This window comes from Sinohyriopsis cumingii, chromosome 16, assembly GCF_028554795.1.
Source record: "Sinohyriopsis cumingii isolate HCF-2022 chromosome 16, ASM2855479v2, whole genome shotgun sequence".
In the NCBI taxonomy this organism is placed as follows: Eukaryota; Metazoa; Mollusca; class Bivalvia; order Unionida; family Unionidae; genus Sinohyriopsis; species Sinohyriopsis cumingii.
In genome coordinates, this window is record NC_142976.1 from 8254395 (window position 1) to 8275226 (window position 20832).

Genomic DNA, 20832 nt, shown 5'->3' on the forward strand with positions numbered 1-20832 from the left:
TAAACTTTGGATCTAGCATTGTTTTTGAAAACTTCTGGCTGTAATATATACAAACTCTCGACCCAGTTTTGTTTCTATCAACCTCTGGCTGTAATAAATATAAACTCTGGACCAAGTCAAGTTTCTTGTTTCTGACAACCTCTGGTTGTAATTAATACAAACTTTGGGTCCAGTCTTGTTTCTATCAAACTCTGGTTGAAATAATTATAAAGTTTGGACAAAGTCTTATTTCTATCAAGCTCTGGTTGTAATAAATATAAACATTGGAACCAGCTTTGTTTTAGAAAACTGGCTGTAACACTTTGAACTTTTAACTTGGCTTCATTTCTGTTAACTTCTGTTACTAATAAATACCAATGTTGGAAAAAAACCCACTGGATAATATCTCATTAAAATGACAATTCTGTCAAAATAAATTCTTTTGAAAGAAAAATTCACATTGCTAGGGACCATGGTCTTGTTCATTTTTCACAACAGAATATGCTTTGCTGTTCTGAATGGGAAACATGAGACCAAGATAGGAATTGTCTTCTCAACTTGGAAAAACATTGCTAATTTTAGCCAAAACAAGTTACTTAGAAGTCAAGAACAACAAGGTTGCATTAGCTCACAAGAAAAAGATATGATTTTTTTTTAGACAGACAATGAAATTCATCCATAAAATGGTATTTGACATGCTGGAACAACTTGGAATAATGAAGTCACAGGTGCAAGAAAACTGAGCTACTGCAATCTACTTTCCTAGGAGGAGGGCCACAATAAAGCAAGGAACATCATGGAGATTTTGGAGTAAAATATGTATCTTCAACAATAATTACCTGATCATAATACATTAGGAATACACAGAGTATCTCATACCAAAATACTGCCCTCTCAAGCTATAACAAGGTTCACCATGTCTTTCAGCTTCTTTTAGCAACAAAAATGTCAGACAAGTGGTCTCACCTCTAATAGAGGAGTGTCAAAATTCCATCAATTTCCAGTTAGTATTGGAATATTTGAACACGTGTAAATCCATTTTCAGGAATGTAAATGCAGAGAATGTGTGTGTTTGTGTGATTTGGATTTTTAATGTAGCTTTAACAATTTTGCAGTCACATCGCTACGATGTCTGCAGTGAGACTGTTTATAATGATGTCTAGCACTGGAGCATCATGCCACAGTGTACAGTGTTTATTTATTATATTTACCTAGTCACATTATCCTGACACCAGGCTGACCAGTCCTAACACTAACCTCTTAATGCTGAGCACCAAGCAAGGCAGCTGTTAGTACCATTTTTGTAAGTCTTTGGTAATGACTTGGCCAGGGATCAAACCCATGACCCCATGTATCCAAGTCAGACACTCTAACCACTAGGCCATTGGAGTGTTGACTGCAGAGAAGGCTTGTAAAGGTAAGCATTATCATATCATATACCTCTCTACCAAAATATGTTGCCTGTTCATAATTTATTGCGACAATAGGTGAGAGGAAATAATTAAACCCTTAACCTAAAGCAGATTCTGGTCTCTTAACATATGTTAAGTAGCTTTGTGTCTCATGTAATATGCAGGCAAGAGTTGGCACTGGATCAATGCACTGACATATTTTAAATAAAAACATTCAACTTTCTGAAATCCAGCAGAATGAGTATTCCAGTAACCCAGGGAAGTCAGGCATAGGTCCCACCAGGGTAAATTAAGCTCTCTGGATTAATTCAAGCTTGTCTCCCCCCCCCCCCCCAGGATGTGGTAACTTTAGAACCTAATTTGTGGCACATACAGGAGTATTATATATTCTAATGATGAATTTTTTCTTCAAAATCAGCATTCACAAAACTGGCAGTACCTGGTGAGCTGCAGCGTTGTGGGGATGGAATAAAGACTCGTTTTGTCCTCTGGCGAGGCCTCAAGCATCGGATCAAAGCTTGTTTACAGGCAAAACTCACTGTAGTGTCCTACACAAAATAAAATTAGATTTCAGTGTATTAATTGTTACATGCTTCAAGTGATCAATTACGAAAATGAAAAATAATAGGGCCCTGACAATGATGCAGTATATAAACCTTTATGAAGAATGTAAAACAAGTTTACTATGAAAGTACTGCAATTTGTTTCTGACAACCTTTAGGAAGATTATAAAACTAAAGTTTATTATGAAAGTACTGCAATTTGTTTCTGACATTTTACAAATCAGTATAACATGATTTTACTTTGCTGATGATATGCAAATACAGCAAGCAAAATGACCAGTGAAGAAAATTTAAATTAAAAAAAGGGATTATTTTTTGTAACTGCAATGTTTCACATTTTCAGTCTCCAAATTATGCCTTGTAACCAAATTATAGTCTTTCTGTGTCTCTGAAAAATTATTATCCAAACCAAACATTATTGTATATTTGCACCTGCTGATTTTTTGTTCAATCCTTTAATAACCTACAAATACATGTAAAAGTAATGGCGGGTACAACTTACAGGACTCAGCAGCAGTTTGATATAGTGTTTACTGGCAAGGTTAATGTTCTCTATGTCACACAAGGTGAAGGAATGGATAATCTCCACAATAGCTCCTACTGTTGCATCCACATGACTCAGGCCTGTCGAGAGACAAAATTATGAAACATAAATCTTTTGTGTTGGTTAAATTTTTAATCTGAGTGAATATCTGAGGAAGGTAAATCAATACGAGTTGTAATTATATTTATCCATCAAGTTCAATGTACTTGGGATAAAAGTTGCAATCACACACAAGCAGGCTATCATCAAATATTTCTACATTAGGTTTAAAACCTTTATAGCCTTATAGTACTCTAAATACATGCTAGATTCCAACATATAATTTATGCAAAAAACTCGTACACATTTTCCCACTCATCACTGAAAATTTTATACAAGTATCTTCTTTGTAACCTGGAGGGATGACAAGTGTAAATTTCTACATCAATAAGAAATGGAGAGAGAATACTTCAACAACTAATTTGAATCATATTACACATTTCTCAAAGATTAAAATAACTCATCATGTTTCAGTACTATAAACTTGAGTATTGTTCACTGAGCCTTGCTACACAGATTAATGTCAGTTTGACAATCATTGAGCCTTGCTACACAGACTAATGTCACAGTCTGACAATCAACGAGCCTTGCTACACAGATTAATGTCACAGTTTGACAATAACTGAGCCTTGCTACACAGATTAATGTCACAGTTTGACAATCACTGAGGCTTGCTACACAGATTAATGTCACAGTTTGACACTCTTTGAGCCTTATGACACAGATTAATGTTACATTTTGACAAACTCTTTTAAGGCTCAACTTTCAAGAACTGAAATATAAGATAATATCATGTGTCTGAAAAAATAAATCTGGAGAAGACAGATGTAATCATACCTGGCAGACAAACAGGAGCCAGCATAGGGTTGGGGGGTCTGGTCACAAGGAGTCGCCAGAATGTTTCCATCAGCTGTGTAATGAAGTGACAGCACTCTCTCGGGCTCATGTCTGATAGTGACATAGACAATGTACCCTGGGAAGAATCAGGGCTCTTTACCTCATCCACAGCCCCTTCATCCTTCTGTTCAGATTCCACATCAGTCACTTCTAATACTATCACCAAATAAAATAATAATAATAACAAACTTTTATCACCATTAATAATAATAATAATAATAATAATAATAATAATAATAATAATAATAAAAATAATGATATACTAGTTAGAAAATTTACTTCAGAACTAATTGTATAAAATTTGTGAGGATAAGCTATGTAAGTTGATAAACCGCAAGACAGAGTAATACTTCCCATTATGAAGCTAAATACGATGTTGAAATCCATATTGCAAGCATCTGTGCCCACTACTGCACACACTCGGCACCCTGATAGGAAAACCAGTTAAATAAATTCTTAATAATCATGAATAGGTCATAGCATATAGGCAGCAAGCTGTGCAAAATCTGCTGATCAAGGGCAACACATTGAGCAAATGCTATATAATGATTTGTTTTATGTTATTTTAAATTTTCAAGCCTGGTATCTCTTCTACTCACCCTCTTTTTGCTGATCACCAGTTTCTGCAAACCTAACAAGGTTGGGTGCTCTAGCCAATGCAATGGAGCGAGCTGTGACCACCAGCCGCTGGAAGGCTTCAACATCTAGGCTTTGATCATCTCTTGACAAACACTCCATGACATGGCTCAACTGGGCCTGGTCCTGATTAAAAAACATAAGTTTTTATTTCTTTCATGAGAGATGACTTGGCAAGATACTTCTGGTTCCTTATCAAATAGGGGTTGTCCATATTCCCTAGTGAATGAACATACTAAGTGGTATTTTACCCGAGTATATACCTCTCTACCTGTATATTTATATACAGGATTTAACAGCCAACACTCTGAATGTATGCTATTTAAAAAAGGCAAGTCAAAATGTGTAAAGGAAAAAATCCCTGTAATAAATACAAAGAGAGTACGTCAATAGGATCTGAAGGTCTATATGCCAATTTTTTTCTCTCCATGAATCCAAGATAAAAAAGTTCCTTCTTTTGACTGATGAGGGTTACAACTGTCTTTCATGTTTATAAACAATTTTTCAAGATGCAAGATCAGCACTATTTTCATTATGTACCAATCATAAGGAGAATTTTGGTGAAAACCCCAGGTCAATCTTATGCCTCACAGTGGGTTACCTCCCTCTGCAAGGACAACACAACTGCAACAGTGATGTGAATCTGGTGGTGAAATGCCATGTGGAGAAAATGATATGCTTCGATAACTGCATTGCACTCAACCATACTACATTTTCTGCCATCTTTTCTCTACAACTGTGTGCAGAAAATGAATGTTTTCTCAAATATGTAATAGGAAAATGTCAGGAATTCTTTCAATCTGAACTACCTTACATTGTGTTTGTTCAAACTTTGCCTTTTATTGAATTTGAATCTGTGACAATAGATGTAAGGTAAGATTTAGCCAATGTGCTCATGTATAAATGCACATATATGATTAACTAAATGTTACGGCAGGAATATATTATAGTCGGCATGATTAAAAGCTGTGAGGACAGTGCCACATTGATATGACTATCCATTTAGAAAGGGTATCAATGGGGGCGCTCCACAGATACTATGAACTTCAGACAGAGTGGTGGGTGTATGGTGACATTGTTTATATTTACAACATGCACAATGGAGAGAATGTAAGTATAGCTCTATGTTACTTTCATGTACTGTGGCTGAATTTCCTTCGGATATTTTACTTGAGGAAATTGTACATGATCTAAGCACACAGCTAACTAAAATGACTGTGCTAAAAGAAAAACCCTTAATTAGTCTAAAGTACACTATCTGTACAGTTATTAAAATAGGAAAATTAATTTTGCCAGACCAGACAATACCAGGTTCTTAAAGTGCAATGAATGAATTACCAAATATATACAATTTAAACAAAGTTATTGGCTCTTTTTAAAAAAATTACAATCTTTCAGGTCCAGGAAATGAAAATGACCAAACAGAGATAGCAGTTTTTTGAAAGGTGCATATCTGGAGTAAGGCCAAGCTGTATACTCCATAACCCGTATTACACCCATCAATCATACACCAAAAATAAAGGGAATTAAAGGTTCTTTGAATTATACCTAAGGTATACAAATTATTTTTTACATAGCCAGTATAACCAGTGAGGAAAGACAGGCAAATTATTTTTCTTTAAAATTCTAACCCCTATGCAAAATACGAAATTGTAGAGCGCCACCAATAGTTAAATTTTCAAGATGGCTGCTATCCTAGGTGTATAGGATGTAATATCACCATCTTTCAGTAAGGATGAATTAGACACCATAAGAAGTCTTCAAATGAAAAGGTCAATTTCAATACAACTTTTAGTTTATGAGATGAAGTGATAGCATGACTGTTTTAAGATGATAGCCGTAATGGATGTAAGATTAGCACCATGTTCATTTCAGTCCAACATGATAGCAAAATAAGTCTTTTGGTGAAAACCCCATACTGATGTGACTATTTATCTTGCAGAAGTATTGACAAGGTTTTCAATATGGATGCCATGACAGCTTTATTGGAGGTCAGATCAACATCATTTTACTTTCTGCCCAACTACACCTAATAAGAAAACCTCATGTCAATATGACTTTTTGTTCATGTTTATGATAAAAATATTTTCAAGATGACTGCTGTGGTAACCACAGTGCATGTCAGATTAGTACCATTTTCATTTAGTTTTCAACATACATCACTAAGTCTTTTAGTCAAAACCCCATGCTGATAAAGTCATCTGTTTAGGAAGAGGAGTAGAGATAACAACATTTTTGATACTGGATGTCCAAGTGGTGCCATTATTTACAACCAACTAGACCTTGGCATGAATTTTGTGTAAATTTTATGCTAATGCCTTGTGGGTGTAGTAGAGGTGCTATATTTACCTTGTGATCATGGCTGGTCTTTATGCTACATTGAGGGAGTAGAGATTGAGGGTGTTACATTTACCTTGTGGCTGTGACAGACCACTCTGCTAGGTTAATCTAAGCGTCACTTGTAAATAGCTCCTGAACCTCACTGATGCATATATGCAGTGTCGATAAGCCTAGTTTACTACCACAGTGTCTCTTATGTGCGTATAGTTCAGCAGTACTCGAAACACCAGTGTCGCGTCTATGCGGACATGACTGCTATGTCAACTAAATGCTGATTGGTTGAAAGTACAGAGGTTTATATATTTTTGACTATCATAACCAATGAGAAGACTGTTTACTCAACATTTTGATACAAGTTTGAAAGCTGAGAGGTTAAATTTAGACACACTGTAAAGGCTTTTATGCACTTTAGGAAACGTGTAGTTGAGATAAACAAAGATGGATTCCAATTCAGATATGAGTGACTTTAAAGGGTTCAAGGCAAGCAATATCTAAGAGTTTAATGGATCAGATATTGATGTTAGTCCCATTTCAACACCAGACATAAGTGATTTTTAATCGGATGACGAGGCAGACACATTCCCACTTGCAAAATGGAGTGATGACCTCGCCGTGTTCGAGATCAATGATTTTGATTCTCATGTTGGTTCAACAAACAATCTTGAACCACTAAGCAATGAGAAAGATTTTTTTTCCTCAAGTTTTTTCCTGAATGTCTGGTGGAAAAGCTTGTGAAAGAAACAAATGATTATGCCAAGAAAATGGGGGACCAAAAGCAAGACCTGAAATGGTATGAAATTAGCATCACGGAAATGTGGGCATATCTTGGAATATACATCATCATTTATGTGTGGATAATGACTGTTTTGAGAGGTACCACTCTCAACTCTGTAATTAGAGTGTGGATTTCATTCATGTTTTTATATGTACATATATAAATATTGGATTTATTTTGTGGGATTCAAAACAGTTTACATGACTGGGATTTCTTGTATGATGGAGGAGTATATAAAATGGAAATACATGAATAACAGACACTATACAAGGTAAGCTGGGTTTTTATTTCACTAAAATCCAGCAAAAAACTAATGAAATAATGAATATAAATGTAACCATGTTTTTATTGTCAGTTTCTGTAGTCAGCCTTGATGATGCTCTAGTATTCAGTCTAGCAACCAGCCTCAGTAGTATCAGTAACTGATATGATAGCACTCAGCAATAGTGGAACCGCACAACAGCTGTAGTATCTAAAGGGTTAAAGGAAAGTGAGTAGAGGCTGAGGGTGTAACATTTACCTTGTGGTTGTGGTAAGCCACTCTGCTAGGGTAGAGAGAGGCAAGCAGAGAGTGGGTGTGTTTCTGGACACTGGAAGGTGTCGGTAACATCAGCAGACTTGTAGCCAGCTCAAGTGCCTTATGTCTCACGGGTTCCTGATAGAAAACAGAACAGTCGGTCTATCCTGTGTTTGAATGTACCTTATGTAAGCCAACAGACAAAATAATAACTGTCTCTTGTGTTTAATGGCAAAACATGACATGAAAGCTATATCATGCCACGGCAAATAGAGTTAAGTGGATTGCCCAGAGATATACCACACAGACAACTCATCCTGGTTTGGGCAGGATTTGAACTTATACACTTCTGGTCAGGAGTCTTGCACATAAGCCACAAAGACTTTGGGAGTTTCTTTTTTATGATCCATCCAAACAAATCAAATAAATAAGATTAAATAAACTTGCTTAAACAAAAAAGGATAAAATCATTCCATCCATCCAACTGACTGGATTATTGAAATCCGTCATGGTTTGAGAGTCTTTTTGCTATGTTACTAAACTGTATATTAAGTACTTAGCTCCAACTGATTCTCAAAATTTAATATTAAATTGGAAATGGAAACATTATTACAAAACCCCAAACTATACACTATACTGTCTCACCACAGAATGGAGAGAAATATTTATCACTTGTCTAATGTCAATAGTGTCCTTGTCAGTAATGTTAAGCTAAGACATAGGTATCATTAGTATGATGTCAGTAGTGCCCTTGTCAGTAATGTTAAGGTGAGACATATCATTAGTATGATGTCAGTAGTGTCCTTGTCAGTAATGTTAAGGTGAGACATATCATTAGTATGATGTCAATAGTGTCCTTGTCAGTAATGTTAAGGTATGACACAGGTATCATTAGTATGATGTCAATAGTGTCCTTGTCAGTAATGTTAAGGTATGACATAAGTATCATTAGTATGATGTCAATAGTGTCCTTGTCAGTAATGTTAAGGTATGACATAGGTATCATTAGTATGATGTCAATAGTGTCCTTGTCAGTAATGTTAAGGTATAACATAGGTATCATTAGTATGATGTCAATAATGTCCTTGTCAGTAATGTTAAGGTATGACATAGGTATCATTAGTATGATGTCAATAGCGTCCTTGTCAGTAATGTTAAGGTAAGACACAGATATCATTAGTATGATGTCAATAGTGTCCTTGTCGGTAATGTTAAGGTGAAACATATCATTAGTATGATGTCAATAGTGTCCTTGTCAGCAATGTTAAGGTGAGACATAGGTATCACTTTTCTAGTGTCATTAGCATTGTTGTCAGAAATGGCATGATGAAACACTACATCATTTGTCGAGTGTTACTGGCACTGTTGTCAAAATGTTACGATGAGACACTGGTATCACTTGTCTAGTATCATTGTCATTGCTGTCATAAGTGTTAAGATGAGACCCTGGTATCACTTGTCTAGTGTCACTGTTGTCAAAATGTTACAATGAGACATTGATATCACTTATCTATTGTCATTGGCATTGTTGTCAGAAATATGAAAGTGAGACATAGGTATCACTTGTTTAGTGTCATTAATATTGTCAGAAATCTTAAGGTGAGATACAAGTATCACTTGTCTAATGTCTTTGGCATTGTTGCCAGCAATGTTAGTGTGAGAAGTAGGTATTTCTTGTCCAGTGTTTTTTACATCATTGTCAGCAATATTAGGTGTGATATAGTTATCATTTGTCTAGTGTCATATGTGTCAATCTTAGGAATGTTATGGTGAAACACAGTTATCATTTGTCTGGTGTTATATGCATCAATCTTGGGAATGTTAAAGTGAGACATAGTTATCATTTGTCCAGTGTCATAGGCATCAATCTTAGAACATTAAGGTGACAAGTTAAGGCTTTGTAAAGTCAGATTTTATGTACATCAGGCCTGTATTCAACGGTAACTTTGATAAAATGTTACTGGTATATATTGTGTACTTCAATATGATAGGAGTTTCTGACTCACCAATATAAACCTAGTCATAATGCTATTCACAGTCAAGACAATTAGTTCCTTGTTTACATAAAATATAGTTCTAAGTATAAAAACTATGACTTGCCTTTTCTTCCGGAAGTGTGGCAGCAAAAGCTCCATCAAGAACTTCCAGAGCACTGCCCAACAATCTGGAATTGATTTATGTATGATTAGAAAAAAGCTAACAAACATCTGTACATTAAAACATCATACATTCGATAGTCTTCACCAAAGGACAGATTCAAGCAACAAATACTTTTTGAATAACTGATTTTCTTTGCAAAAATTATTACAAAAAAGCCTAAGGGTGTTGACCTGGCTGACATCTCATAACAACCAAATGTAAGACTGTGATGTCATTAGGAAATTATTACAAAAGGCTTAAGAGTGCTGACCTGACTGACATCTCATAACAACCAAATGTAAGACTGTGATGTGGTTATGAAATTATTACATAAGGCCTAAGGGTGCTGACCTGACTGACATCTCATAACAACCAAATGTAAGACTGTGATGTGGTTATGAAATTATTACATAAGGCCTAAGGGTGCTGACATCTCATAACAATCAAATGTAAGACTGTGATGTGGTTATGAAATTATTACAAAAGACCTAAGAGTGCTGACCTGGCTGACATCTCATACAACCAAATGTAAGACTGATGTTGTTATGAAATTATTACAAAAGACATAAGAGTGCTGACCTGGCTGACATCTCATAACAACCAAATGTAAGACTGTGATGTGGTTATGAAATTATTACAAAAGACCTAAGAGTGCTGACCTGGCTAACATCTCATACAACCAAATGTAAGACTGATGTTGTTATGAAATTATTACAAAAGACCTAAGAGTGCTGATCTGGCTGACATCTCATAACAACCAAATGTAAGACTGTGATGTGGTTATGAAATTATTACAAAAGACCTAAGAGTGCTGACCTGGTTAACATCTCATAACAACCAAATGTAAGACCAGAGAACCAAGAAATCTGAGTCATTAGTATGCTTTAAGAAGAAATTTCAATCTTCTTGACAGTCAAAAAAATCCTTTAAAGTTTTATTTTTATTTTTTTTTTAAAACTATTTTGTATCTTCATCTATATTTGAGGGCACATTACTGTTTATGACAGCATGCATTCAGCCTGATTCACTTAAATTCTGTTCAGCATTTTTTGTTGTTGAAGTTTTTAAAATGTTTTGCCTTCTGTAATCACAGCAGTCAGGGCAGATTGGTGTCATTTGTAAGAACTAGAAAATCTTTCATGCCAAGATACTATCAAATATGGTCAAATTCTGTTGAGAAATTTTTAACAAAAAGTCACCAAAAGCTTTCTCTTTGTAGTACGAGTGGCCATATATGATTTAGCAGTATCATTTGTACAAATCTAAACACCTTCATATCAGGATATTTTCTATCCAGTTTGGCATAGCTTTAAAGCTGTTTTTAAAACTTATTTTTTACATTTCTAAAATGGTGGCTACATTTGATAATGGATTGGCATCATCTGTGTAAATATGACAGCCCTTGCTGTCAAGGTGCTTCAGGTCAAATTGACTCAATTCTGCTTAGTACATTGTCTAAAGGTATTTGAAGGTTTTCATATGTTTTTATGATGGGCAATGAGCGTGTGTGTGTTTGTGTGTGTGTTCATGTGTGTGCTTACGTACGTATGCATGCATGTATAGGATTCATGTTTTGATATAAACTCAACTCTATTAAAACAGTTCATGACCTTCTTCATCTGGAACCTCATTATGGAACACATCCCAGGGCAAAAAGATTGTCTGTCACTTATTACCAAATGCACAGTGGATAAATCAGGCCTGTTCTACATCCCCAAATCTGCAGGGCTACACTGCAAAATTTCACCTGACCTTATGGCCACTTGTGCAAAAACATCTCTTTATATAAACATTAATGTCTCATGCAGAACATACTGCACATCATAAAATGTTGCAAGAGTGAAGCTATGTTTGCAAAAATATTAAATGTAAAGAACCAGTCACTTTATGCAAACTTGACTAACTCTATTAACTCTATTCATAAAAATTCTAAAACATTTAGGGTACTTACTTGTCAGCAGAGGTAAGAGGAAATGGCGCAGGTGTAACAGGAGTGGTTTCAGCAGCAGCAGCAGCAGCATTAGCTCCGGTTGCTGGTGGTACTTTTGAGGCTGTAGCAGATAACTCTTGAAACTCATCTGATTCCTCAGGCCAGCCAAATGCCTCCTTTGTCTTTGTGTAAACCCTTATGGAGTCCACCATGGTAAATCCTGCTGGGTCCCCACTAGCTCCAACTAAGAAAGAGAATTTAAACAAACATTTCAATTGGTCATAGGAGACAAATGTCACTGCAGATAAGGCTCAGATGACAGAATCTGAAAGATGTGCACATCTGAACGAAGTTTCATTTAGAGAAATCTCAACACATGCTGAATTTAGTATAAATGTACTAGAATTTAGTATGAATGTACTAGAGTTATGCATATAAAATGTTGTAATGAAAGAATGATAGATTGGATGGACATTTCTAACGCTACAGGGTCCTGGCCATATTCATGGTGGCAGTATGACAATTGGAGGTAATTATATGCTACTGTGTGTTTAACACTATTTTTCAGCACATGAAAGGCTATACATGGTGGCCAGTGTATCTGGTGGTGGAAGAACCTGAGAAAACCCCAAGATCCACCTAACCACAGGAAGCTACTGGCAAAAGCTTTCTCACGTATCCACATTGGCTGGGCTCAGGACATTCAAATCTATGTGGACAGAGGTAAGACTAGGACCATTTGGCCACAAGGGGCCCTAAAAGTAATTATACATGTGAAGGTTACATACTAATGAAAAAAATCAAAAGATATAATTTACGCAAGGTATAAATATGTGAATTACTAACCTCTTGAAAAATGAATTCTGAGAGATGGGATATAAATGAATTCTGCTCTGATGCTAGTTATTTTTATGATGTTTGCTATACTCAAACCAAAACAACTGCATCTGCTGCTAGAGTTGTAATGTTTTTAATACATGTGACAATTTGTGAATAGTCTGTGAATAATTGGGTAATTCATCGTGAAAGAATAACGAGTATACACATCATGCAACTATTTCAATGTGTTTCGTGTAAACCATATACAATCCCTATCTTAAGAATTCTATGAAAGCTTTTTATGTACTGTAAGTGGTAAACAGTCTCTTCACTTTATTCAGGTACCATCACCACTAGTGAACAGGAAAATGAATTCTTACTAAATAATGTGAACTTCTTGTCAGCTGTAAGTGATTCTTCTCTCGTGAAGGGCAGATCATACCAGCGTGACCGTGTTAAGTTTGTCACCTGGAATAAAACAAAATACAGGTTATATCAAGACGAGTGCTATTAATAAACAAAACCTAAATCAATGTTTACAAAATCAGTGTACCCCATAATTGGCAGTCTATCTGGGGGTTTATTTTTTAATTATGCTATAAGTGTTTCCCATGAACATGAACCCCTCACCAACAGGAACACATCTGAAATTATTTTAAATATAAAAATTGGTATGGGTTGATTGATGCCATGGCAATAGAAGTTATGAGCTTTGCAATAAGATGCTTCAACAAAATTTCATCAGTACATGACCAAAAAATTTTCATTAAATGCAACAGTTTAAAGATACAGATGATGTAACAAACAAAAGGCAGAAAATACAAAACATCACTCATGCCTAATAAATAAGTTGCACTGACCTAGTTTTAGTATAGTGGAGTTATTCTTGTTCAGGTCCATCTAATATACATTTTTATGAGCATAAACAAAATAAGGTCAAAGACATTGACAATCTAAATGAATGAACAGTTAAGACTACACAAAATGCTCAAGTATGAAAGATAGTTCAGTGACCTTTAGGTATGGGTTGAGTTACCCTCCCTGAGATTTGATGACATACGATGTTTCACAATTGTTAAGTGAAACATGGTCCAAGAAGATAAGGGAGTAATCAACAAACAGTTGAAAACAGAGAAGTCACTTAAGCATGGAAATTAGATCACAGTGACCGTGTTGTGATGTAGCTGACTTGTATCTACACACTAATTTTCTGAGAGTTTTGGACTGGTTTCATGCTTTATGGCACAGCAACACAAGTATGTTATTTAGTGCCAAGGCAACTGGAGTAGTACCTTGCCCAAGGACACACCACAGTAGCTGACCCAGGCTGGTCCCATGAAAGGATCCTAACCCACACCCTCTCATTTGCAAGTTCCGAATAGGGGCCATCCATTTAGCATGTTTTTTTTTAATTAACCCAAATGCACATGCTTGCGTAATGGGGGGTCTACTGATAATGTACTTATGCATAGGAAACAGGGATTGAGAGGGTGAAACCTCAATAATAATTTGATTAATAAGTAACCTGTTCGACTGGTTCAGTTGGCGTTTGAACTTTAGTGGACACTAAAACTTGTTAAAGTTGCACAGCCTATTTCTTTGATGCAGCCAAACATTCAACATCAGTGGACTATCTGTTTTATTAAACACGCTACTATTATTGATCCTTGATTCTTTCTGCGTGGATAAAATATAGACCATTCTATAGAATTCGGGGGTGGGGTGTGCGTCAAGCATACATACGAAGGTGGGGGAGGGGTCAAGCTTTGCCAGATTTTTGTGTACAAACTAAATGGATGGCCCCATACTAATCACTGAGCTACTGCAGCTCTCCTTTCATAGGTGAAATAGGATCCAATATATTGACTATTATAGAACAGAAAGTTGACAAGAGAAATCACTTGCGCATTTGAAATTAGATCAGAGCAAACTACTTCTGGTATGCCTAGTTACTATCACATTCTCATACAAATTTTCTTAAGTATTTGGAAAGTATGTTTTGCTTTTAACTGTTTGATTTTATTATCGCAGATCAATAATAAACCTTTTATCAACTGTAAATAATCCTACATATAACTTTTTATATGACGCTAAATAGCCTTACAGAGGTGGTGTGCTGTAAAACTAAAATCAATCAGTCAATCATGAAAAGCATGGTCGACAGTATTGAAAGTGTGACGAACAAAATATATAAGTCACTCAAGCATGAAATTTAGTCACTGTCAGTCAGTGTAGATGAAACTGGGACCAAAATACTGATGGCATCTTGAATGGATAGCTGAAATTAAAAGTTACTAAAGCAATAACAACAACTGGGTCACAGGGATCTAACTATGGCAAAGTTGAGTTATCCATACCATGCATCCACATATTAAGTTTAGTAAGTGAAGATGAAGTGGTGTCCAAGATATTGAAGAATGTGCTGAACAGATGAAAATACAAGTCACTCAAAACAAGGTCAATATGATTGAGCCCCGGAATGGCTGAATTACTCATTTTGAGAAGCATCCAAATATAAAATAGGGTTCAATAAATGAAGGGCAAAATGAACATTGTGTCATAGTGATCTAGTTTTAGTATGTCCGAGTTACACATCCTCAGATATCATTAACTACGGTTGAGATGCAACCAAATAAACTCCTGATTTATTCATATTCGACTTACTTGTGTCTCACATTTATGTGAATTATTATTATTGTCTATGATTGGTAGTGTATGTCGGTTGACTAAGCGAACATCTGTTGGTGTGTGTGTGTGTGATCTGTATTTTTAACAAAGCTTTAAAAATTTTTCAGTCATATCACTACGATGTCTGCAGTGTGACAGTTTATAGTGATGGCTAGCACTGGGGCATTATGCTGGATAAAACTGAATGCTGTGACCTGCTCATTACTGAATCAACTCCCCCATATAATATATTATGACATACCTGTGTGGAGCGTCCAAATACTTCCAGGTAGGAGGGGGATCTCTCCAAGGTCGGACTTCCCACAAGAACCCTCACACCCACCATCACTGTAGAAGGACTGGTGTTACTTATTTCAATACTGAAGCCAGCAGGCTGGAATAAGTAAAGAAATTTCAATTATGTAACACAACAAGATACACACATATGGTAAATCACAAAATTATCAATGACATAAAAAGTTTCCAAATTTAGCGGAACAACTCAATTTACAGGCATTTTTATTTGTGCTTATCTTCAACATGAATGAAGTTTGGGGCAGTTCCACTGAAACATACATGGTTTCCCAGAAAAGACACTTTAAAACAGGATATTCTGATTACTCAAAGAATTCATGTGAAAATGATACAGAATTCTAAATGGTATCCATAGATGGCAACTCCACACTGAAAGTGCCTTCACCGAGTCCGAAGTATTTTTAGCTGGAACAGCCCTCACATAATAGGCATATTATCAATCAGCAAGAAACAAAAGTTCCATGCTGATTAAGTTTATTAAGGTACAGATGTTAAAATATTTTACTTTAAGTAGTTCTGTCAAACAGTGAAGCTGATGTTGATTATTTCCAAACGTAAACCATTAAGCACCTCTATTATCACTCCATGTGTTGCAATTTCAAGATTTTATGGAAAATAGAATTGTTCATCAAGAACCAAACTGGATAAATAAGCATTGTGATGGACTTGGCATCTCAACAGAATCTCGGTGATGATGTGGCCCCCTCATGTAACTTGCAAAATGCCTGAACTCAAAGTGTTTAGCATCAAAATTTAGGATATTTACCTGTGAGATACCATATTTTGCTTTGTGTTTATTACCCAAGACCTTAAATCGAATGTAAATAATGAAGCAATTATACAACTAAATTCTACCAATTTAATGGAACTGATTGCATGCATTATAAGAAGGTTAGTGTCATACTGAGAGGATTTATATTGAATAGCAACTCAAATACCCATGCTAAGGCTTACCTTTGCACTGGCTATATACATTCCTGTTGTGTTCAGACGATGCTTCACCTGCTGTATGTTGTACACTTGTAAAATGTCATTGCCTCCAAACTAAAAAACAATGTATGAAAACATAACCCATGTTTTCATTCAATTGTAACACAAAGGTCAATATGTTAAATGGCATTATGTACAGAAGAAAGACACAAAGGAATAAAACAGTGCCAATACACTTCTGTTGAAGACTGTAGAAACTAGATTATTATCTACTTCTTCAAATGTAAATTATGAAATGACAGACATAAAAAGAGGAAATAAAAGACTACATGTTTCAACGTAAGAAGTGATGTGATGATCATCAGGATGAAAAATTCAGAGAGAACAGTTGAATTATTTTTTTTTAACCAATTACATGGATTGTTGATAATGAAATCAGATGCTATCATATATATCGCTTTTAGCAATAAGGTTTAAACAAAATTCTTGCTATCAAAAAAAAAAAAATTTAGTTTAAATAATAATAGTATTTTGACAATAAGTGTGCAAGGACAGGAAAGTGATGATTAAGAAAAGGCAGAAACTCTGCTGCCAAGAAAAGAAAGAACAGAAAAACTGGAAATTTATATATGGAGTCTGCTTCACTTTTACAATAACACTATTCTAACTTGCTTTACTGTATAAAAAAACACTTCCAAAAAATGCTTGCATGTGATTTGTGAGGCCTCTCTGTCTGTATAAAGCATGCTACTTGGCACCAGTAGAAATAGTAACTGAAATATTAAAGGGATTTGGTGACAATTCCTGTATCAAGGGGAGATCATTCTAAGTGCCACCTAGTTTCGCTGACAACATTTAGCTTTATGTGTATCAATATAGTGTGCTTAATTTTTGTTCATAATTGTAGATTGTAATGATCTTTACTAAATAATGTATTGCATAGTTAACTTTTGTCCATGATTATATTTTAAGATAATGAGCTATAAATAGGTTGTTTACTTGAGTTTGAGTTGCATACCCAGCCATGATTATGTTCTCAGAAGGTTCTGGAAAATGAAACTGTACAGTCTGCAATAATTTTCTGATTTCTGATTGGATGGTTGATGTATTATTGCAGCATATGTCAGTTAGAGATGTATTGTTAAATACGGTCGTGGGGTTTTTATATAAGGAGGAAGTAGTAAACAGTGATTCATTCCTATTCCTGTTTTTAGTTGTGTTCAGTATAAAATGTGAGGATTTATTTATTTAAATTTTTTATTGGAATTACCTATTGTTCAGAGAATTTTAGACTAAATATTATGCTGGGAATTCATTCAAAAACATCATGGATAATATCAATGTGATACATCAAGACTTTTAGCACATCAGTACATTCCATATTATTGCAACATCGGCACATTCAAGATTGGAATTCATTCAGAACACCACTGGAATCCATTTGGAACACTATACTTTGGACTTGTGAAAGAACTCTCAGGATTACTTGGGATTTAGTTCACAGCACTAAGTTCCTCTTAAATTTTCATTTTATAACTTAGAGAATTGAATTATCTGTTAAATTTTACTAAACTTGTTTGGTCTGCTTTTCCTTATACTTAGTTTAAGACCAGAGTCAAAACAGCATTTAAACTAAAAGGTTTCAATCAGGAAGGGCTGTCTTTGCTAGACAGCAATAGTTCTCCTAAGGTGTTATGACTGGGTAAAGTGTTTGAAGAAACCTTGAAGTTTTAACAAATTACCCTGCATATAAAGCACTATAAAATAAGTTTTATGCAGTTGGTCATCAGAATGATTTATTAAAATTAAATTTGAATTTGGCAATATCTTGATTTCTTATAGTATCATTTAACAGATTTGTTTTCCAATGTTCAAAATTAGGTTTTTTTCCTAGATGTACATTTATGGCAGCCATCAAAATTCTGGTGCAAAGCAATTATATACCATGCAACCTTGGTAGAAATGAGCAGTTATGGTTTATGGACCAAATCAGCACATACAAAAAATATCTTGTAACGATTGCACCCTGCAATGTTCATAACAAGAGAGTGTGAGGTGAAAAAACAGGTTTGGTTTTTGGTGGCTACAACAAAAAATGGGATTGTTCTGAAATTTTTACAAAGAGATGGTTGCAGATTAGGTTAAAAGGTTTATAATCTGCTTTTTGGATACAGGGTTCAAGGTTGGTGTTTGCAAAACAACTCTGACAGTTGGAAGAAAGGGTGCACGGTTCGTGTTTGAAAAAACACTGATAGTAGGAGGAAAGGGTGTTAAAGGTAGTGACTAGCGAGAAAAGGTTATGTAAAATAGCTGGGACAAAGTGGTTGGTATAAACTGGTTAGAATAATGGGTTTGAAATTCAAAGGTGGGACTGGAAGGGTGGCTAGAGGTGACTTGCACTAAGTAGGTCAAGTGATTATACATGTATATACGGTACACAGTCATTACAACTCACCTCAATAGCAATGATTACACGTTTATCTACGGTACAAAGTCATTACAACTCACCTCAACATCATTGATTATACATGTATATATGGTACTTAGTCATAAATCACCTCAACATCAATGATTACACGTTTATATATGGTACAAAGTCATTACAACTCACCTCAACATCATTGATTATACATGTATATATGGTAAATAGTCATTGCAACTCACCTCAACATATTGATTATACATGCATATATGGTACACAGTCATTATAAATCACCTCAACATCACTGATTATACATGTATATATGGTACAAAGTCATTACAACTCACCTCAACATCATTGATTACACATTTATATATGGTACATAGTCATTATAAATCACCTCAACATCAATGATTACACGTTTATATATGGTACAAAGTCATTACAACTCACCTCAACATCATTGGACTGCTGGCAGTGTTCAAAAAAGTCAACAGGAAAACTGACAGTGCCTGTGGGTCGACCTGCAACAAATTTAACAATAAGGGGAAATGGAAACCAAAAATTAAAAAGACCAAAACAACTGGGTCTAAATTAATAGATTGTGTAAAAAAATTCATGTCAATCAAGACTATGATCACTAAACTGCAAATTTTGCAATTATCAAAATGTTAGAGTTACAAGAATTGGGAAAAGAGATTCCCAACACTACATGAAAAACTGCATTTGTAAACAACATTAAAATATGTAATGCTTATTACATTGGTGAAATATTGAATTAGAATCATACTGCAGCCATAATGTTTTAATGTATATATTACTGACAAGGGATTCATTGAAGGACAATTTATCAATAAGCCAAGTGATCTTCTTTAAAAGAAGAATCACTATTGCCAATGTAATTATATATTACCTTGAGTTACCTTATAATACTTCTTATTTTCTTACTTGTTCTAACTCTCAATTTCACTTCTTAATGAACCAAACTGAAAAATCTAACCTGACTTGGTTGTCTTTTTCTTCTTGACTGGTCTGAGGACACTGATGGGACTCTGGGGCTGGAGGTAGGGGGACAGCCAGTAGTTGGTGTTCTCCACATTAGCCATATAGATTCTCAGGCTCCCATCTTCACAGAGCAGGATCATAGTTGTACGTTGCTGTTTGGGAAAGAAAACTGACCAATGAATCTTAATAATCAATATATGAGGCGATATCTTCCATAAAAATATGCTATGAGGCTAATCATGTAGTAGGATCACAGTTGTCTACTGCTGGAAAAGAAAATGGGTCACTGAATCTTAATCTATGCATGGGAAAGGTGATATTTAGGGTAAATATAGGTGGTGAAGTTAATCCAGATGTGAAATTGATGAGGTTAATCCAGACGTGAAATTGATGAGGTTAATCCTGATGTGAAATTGATGAGGTTAATCCAGACATGAAACTGCATAAAAATATAACAAAAGTAAAGCCCAGAAACTGGAAGCCACGAACTCAAAGTGACCTTTGAAGCATGAATAAATCAGATTTCTGCAGTATTTTGAGGGTGTCCAACATTTAATCCAAACAATCTTAGGTCTTCAAACTTAACATCTGAAATATGATGGATGCTGGTGGGGTGGGTTTGGAACATGGGTTGCAACGATTGCTATTTCTAACTTGTAAGCTAGGAATGTAAATAAATGAATTAAATTCATATAAATGGTTCATTTCTACAATATGATTGACATACTTGTTACACAACATTTCTTTCAGACATTTAGATTCAGTTAAAAAGAATACATGCTGATCATTTCAATTAATTATTCATTTCTCCCCAAACTGATAGGCTACTTCCTTACTCCAAGTGCAAGTCATCCACAAATTTAACTGTAGATGGTCAGGGACTCTAGTAATTGTGCAAAAACC

General features: G+C 35.2%; 1 protein-coding gene across 3 annotated transcripts in view; it reads right to left on the reverse strand.

Annotated features, from left to right (window-relative positions):
- Window positions 1-20832, reverse strand: part of LOC149779901 (E3 ubiquitin-protein ligase UBR4-like) — a 274868-nt gene that overhangs the window by 137073 nt on the left and 116963 nt on the right. For all 3 annotated transcript variants that reach the window (XM_089936591.1, XM_089936589.1, XM_089936590.1), the window contains 12 exons: window positions 19925-20081; window positions 19378-19448; window positions 16527-16616; window positions 15520-15651; window positions 12971-13058; window positions 11793-12015; window positions 9803-9866; window positions 7706-7840; window positions 4034-4196; window positions 3375-3590; window positions 2457-2578; window positions 1831-1939 (listed from right to left, as the gene is read on the reverse strand). In XM_089936591.1, coding sequence (XP_089792717.1) covers window positions 1831-1939; window positions 2457-2578; window positions 3375-3590; window positions 4034-4196; window positions 7706-7840; window positions 9803-9866; window positions 11793-12015; window positions 12971-13058; window positions 15520-15651; window positions 16527-16616; window positions 19378-19448; window positions 19925-20081 — 1570 coding nt within the window. The remainder of the gene's footprint in view (window positions 1-1830; window positions 1940-2456; window positions 2579-3374; window positions 3591-4033; window positions 4197-7705; window positions 7841-9802; window positions 9867-11792; window positions 12016-12970; window positions 13059-15519; window positions 15652-16526; window positions 16617-19377; window positions 19449-19924; window positions 20082-20832) is intronic.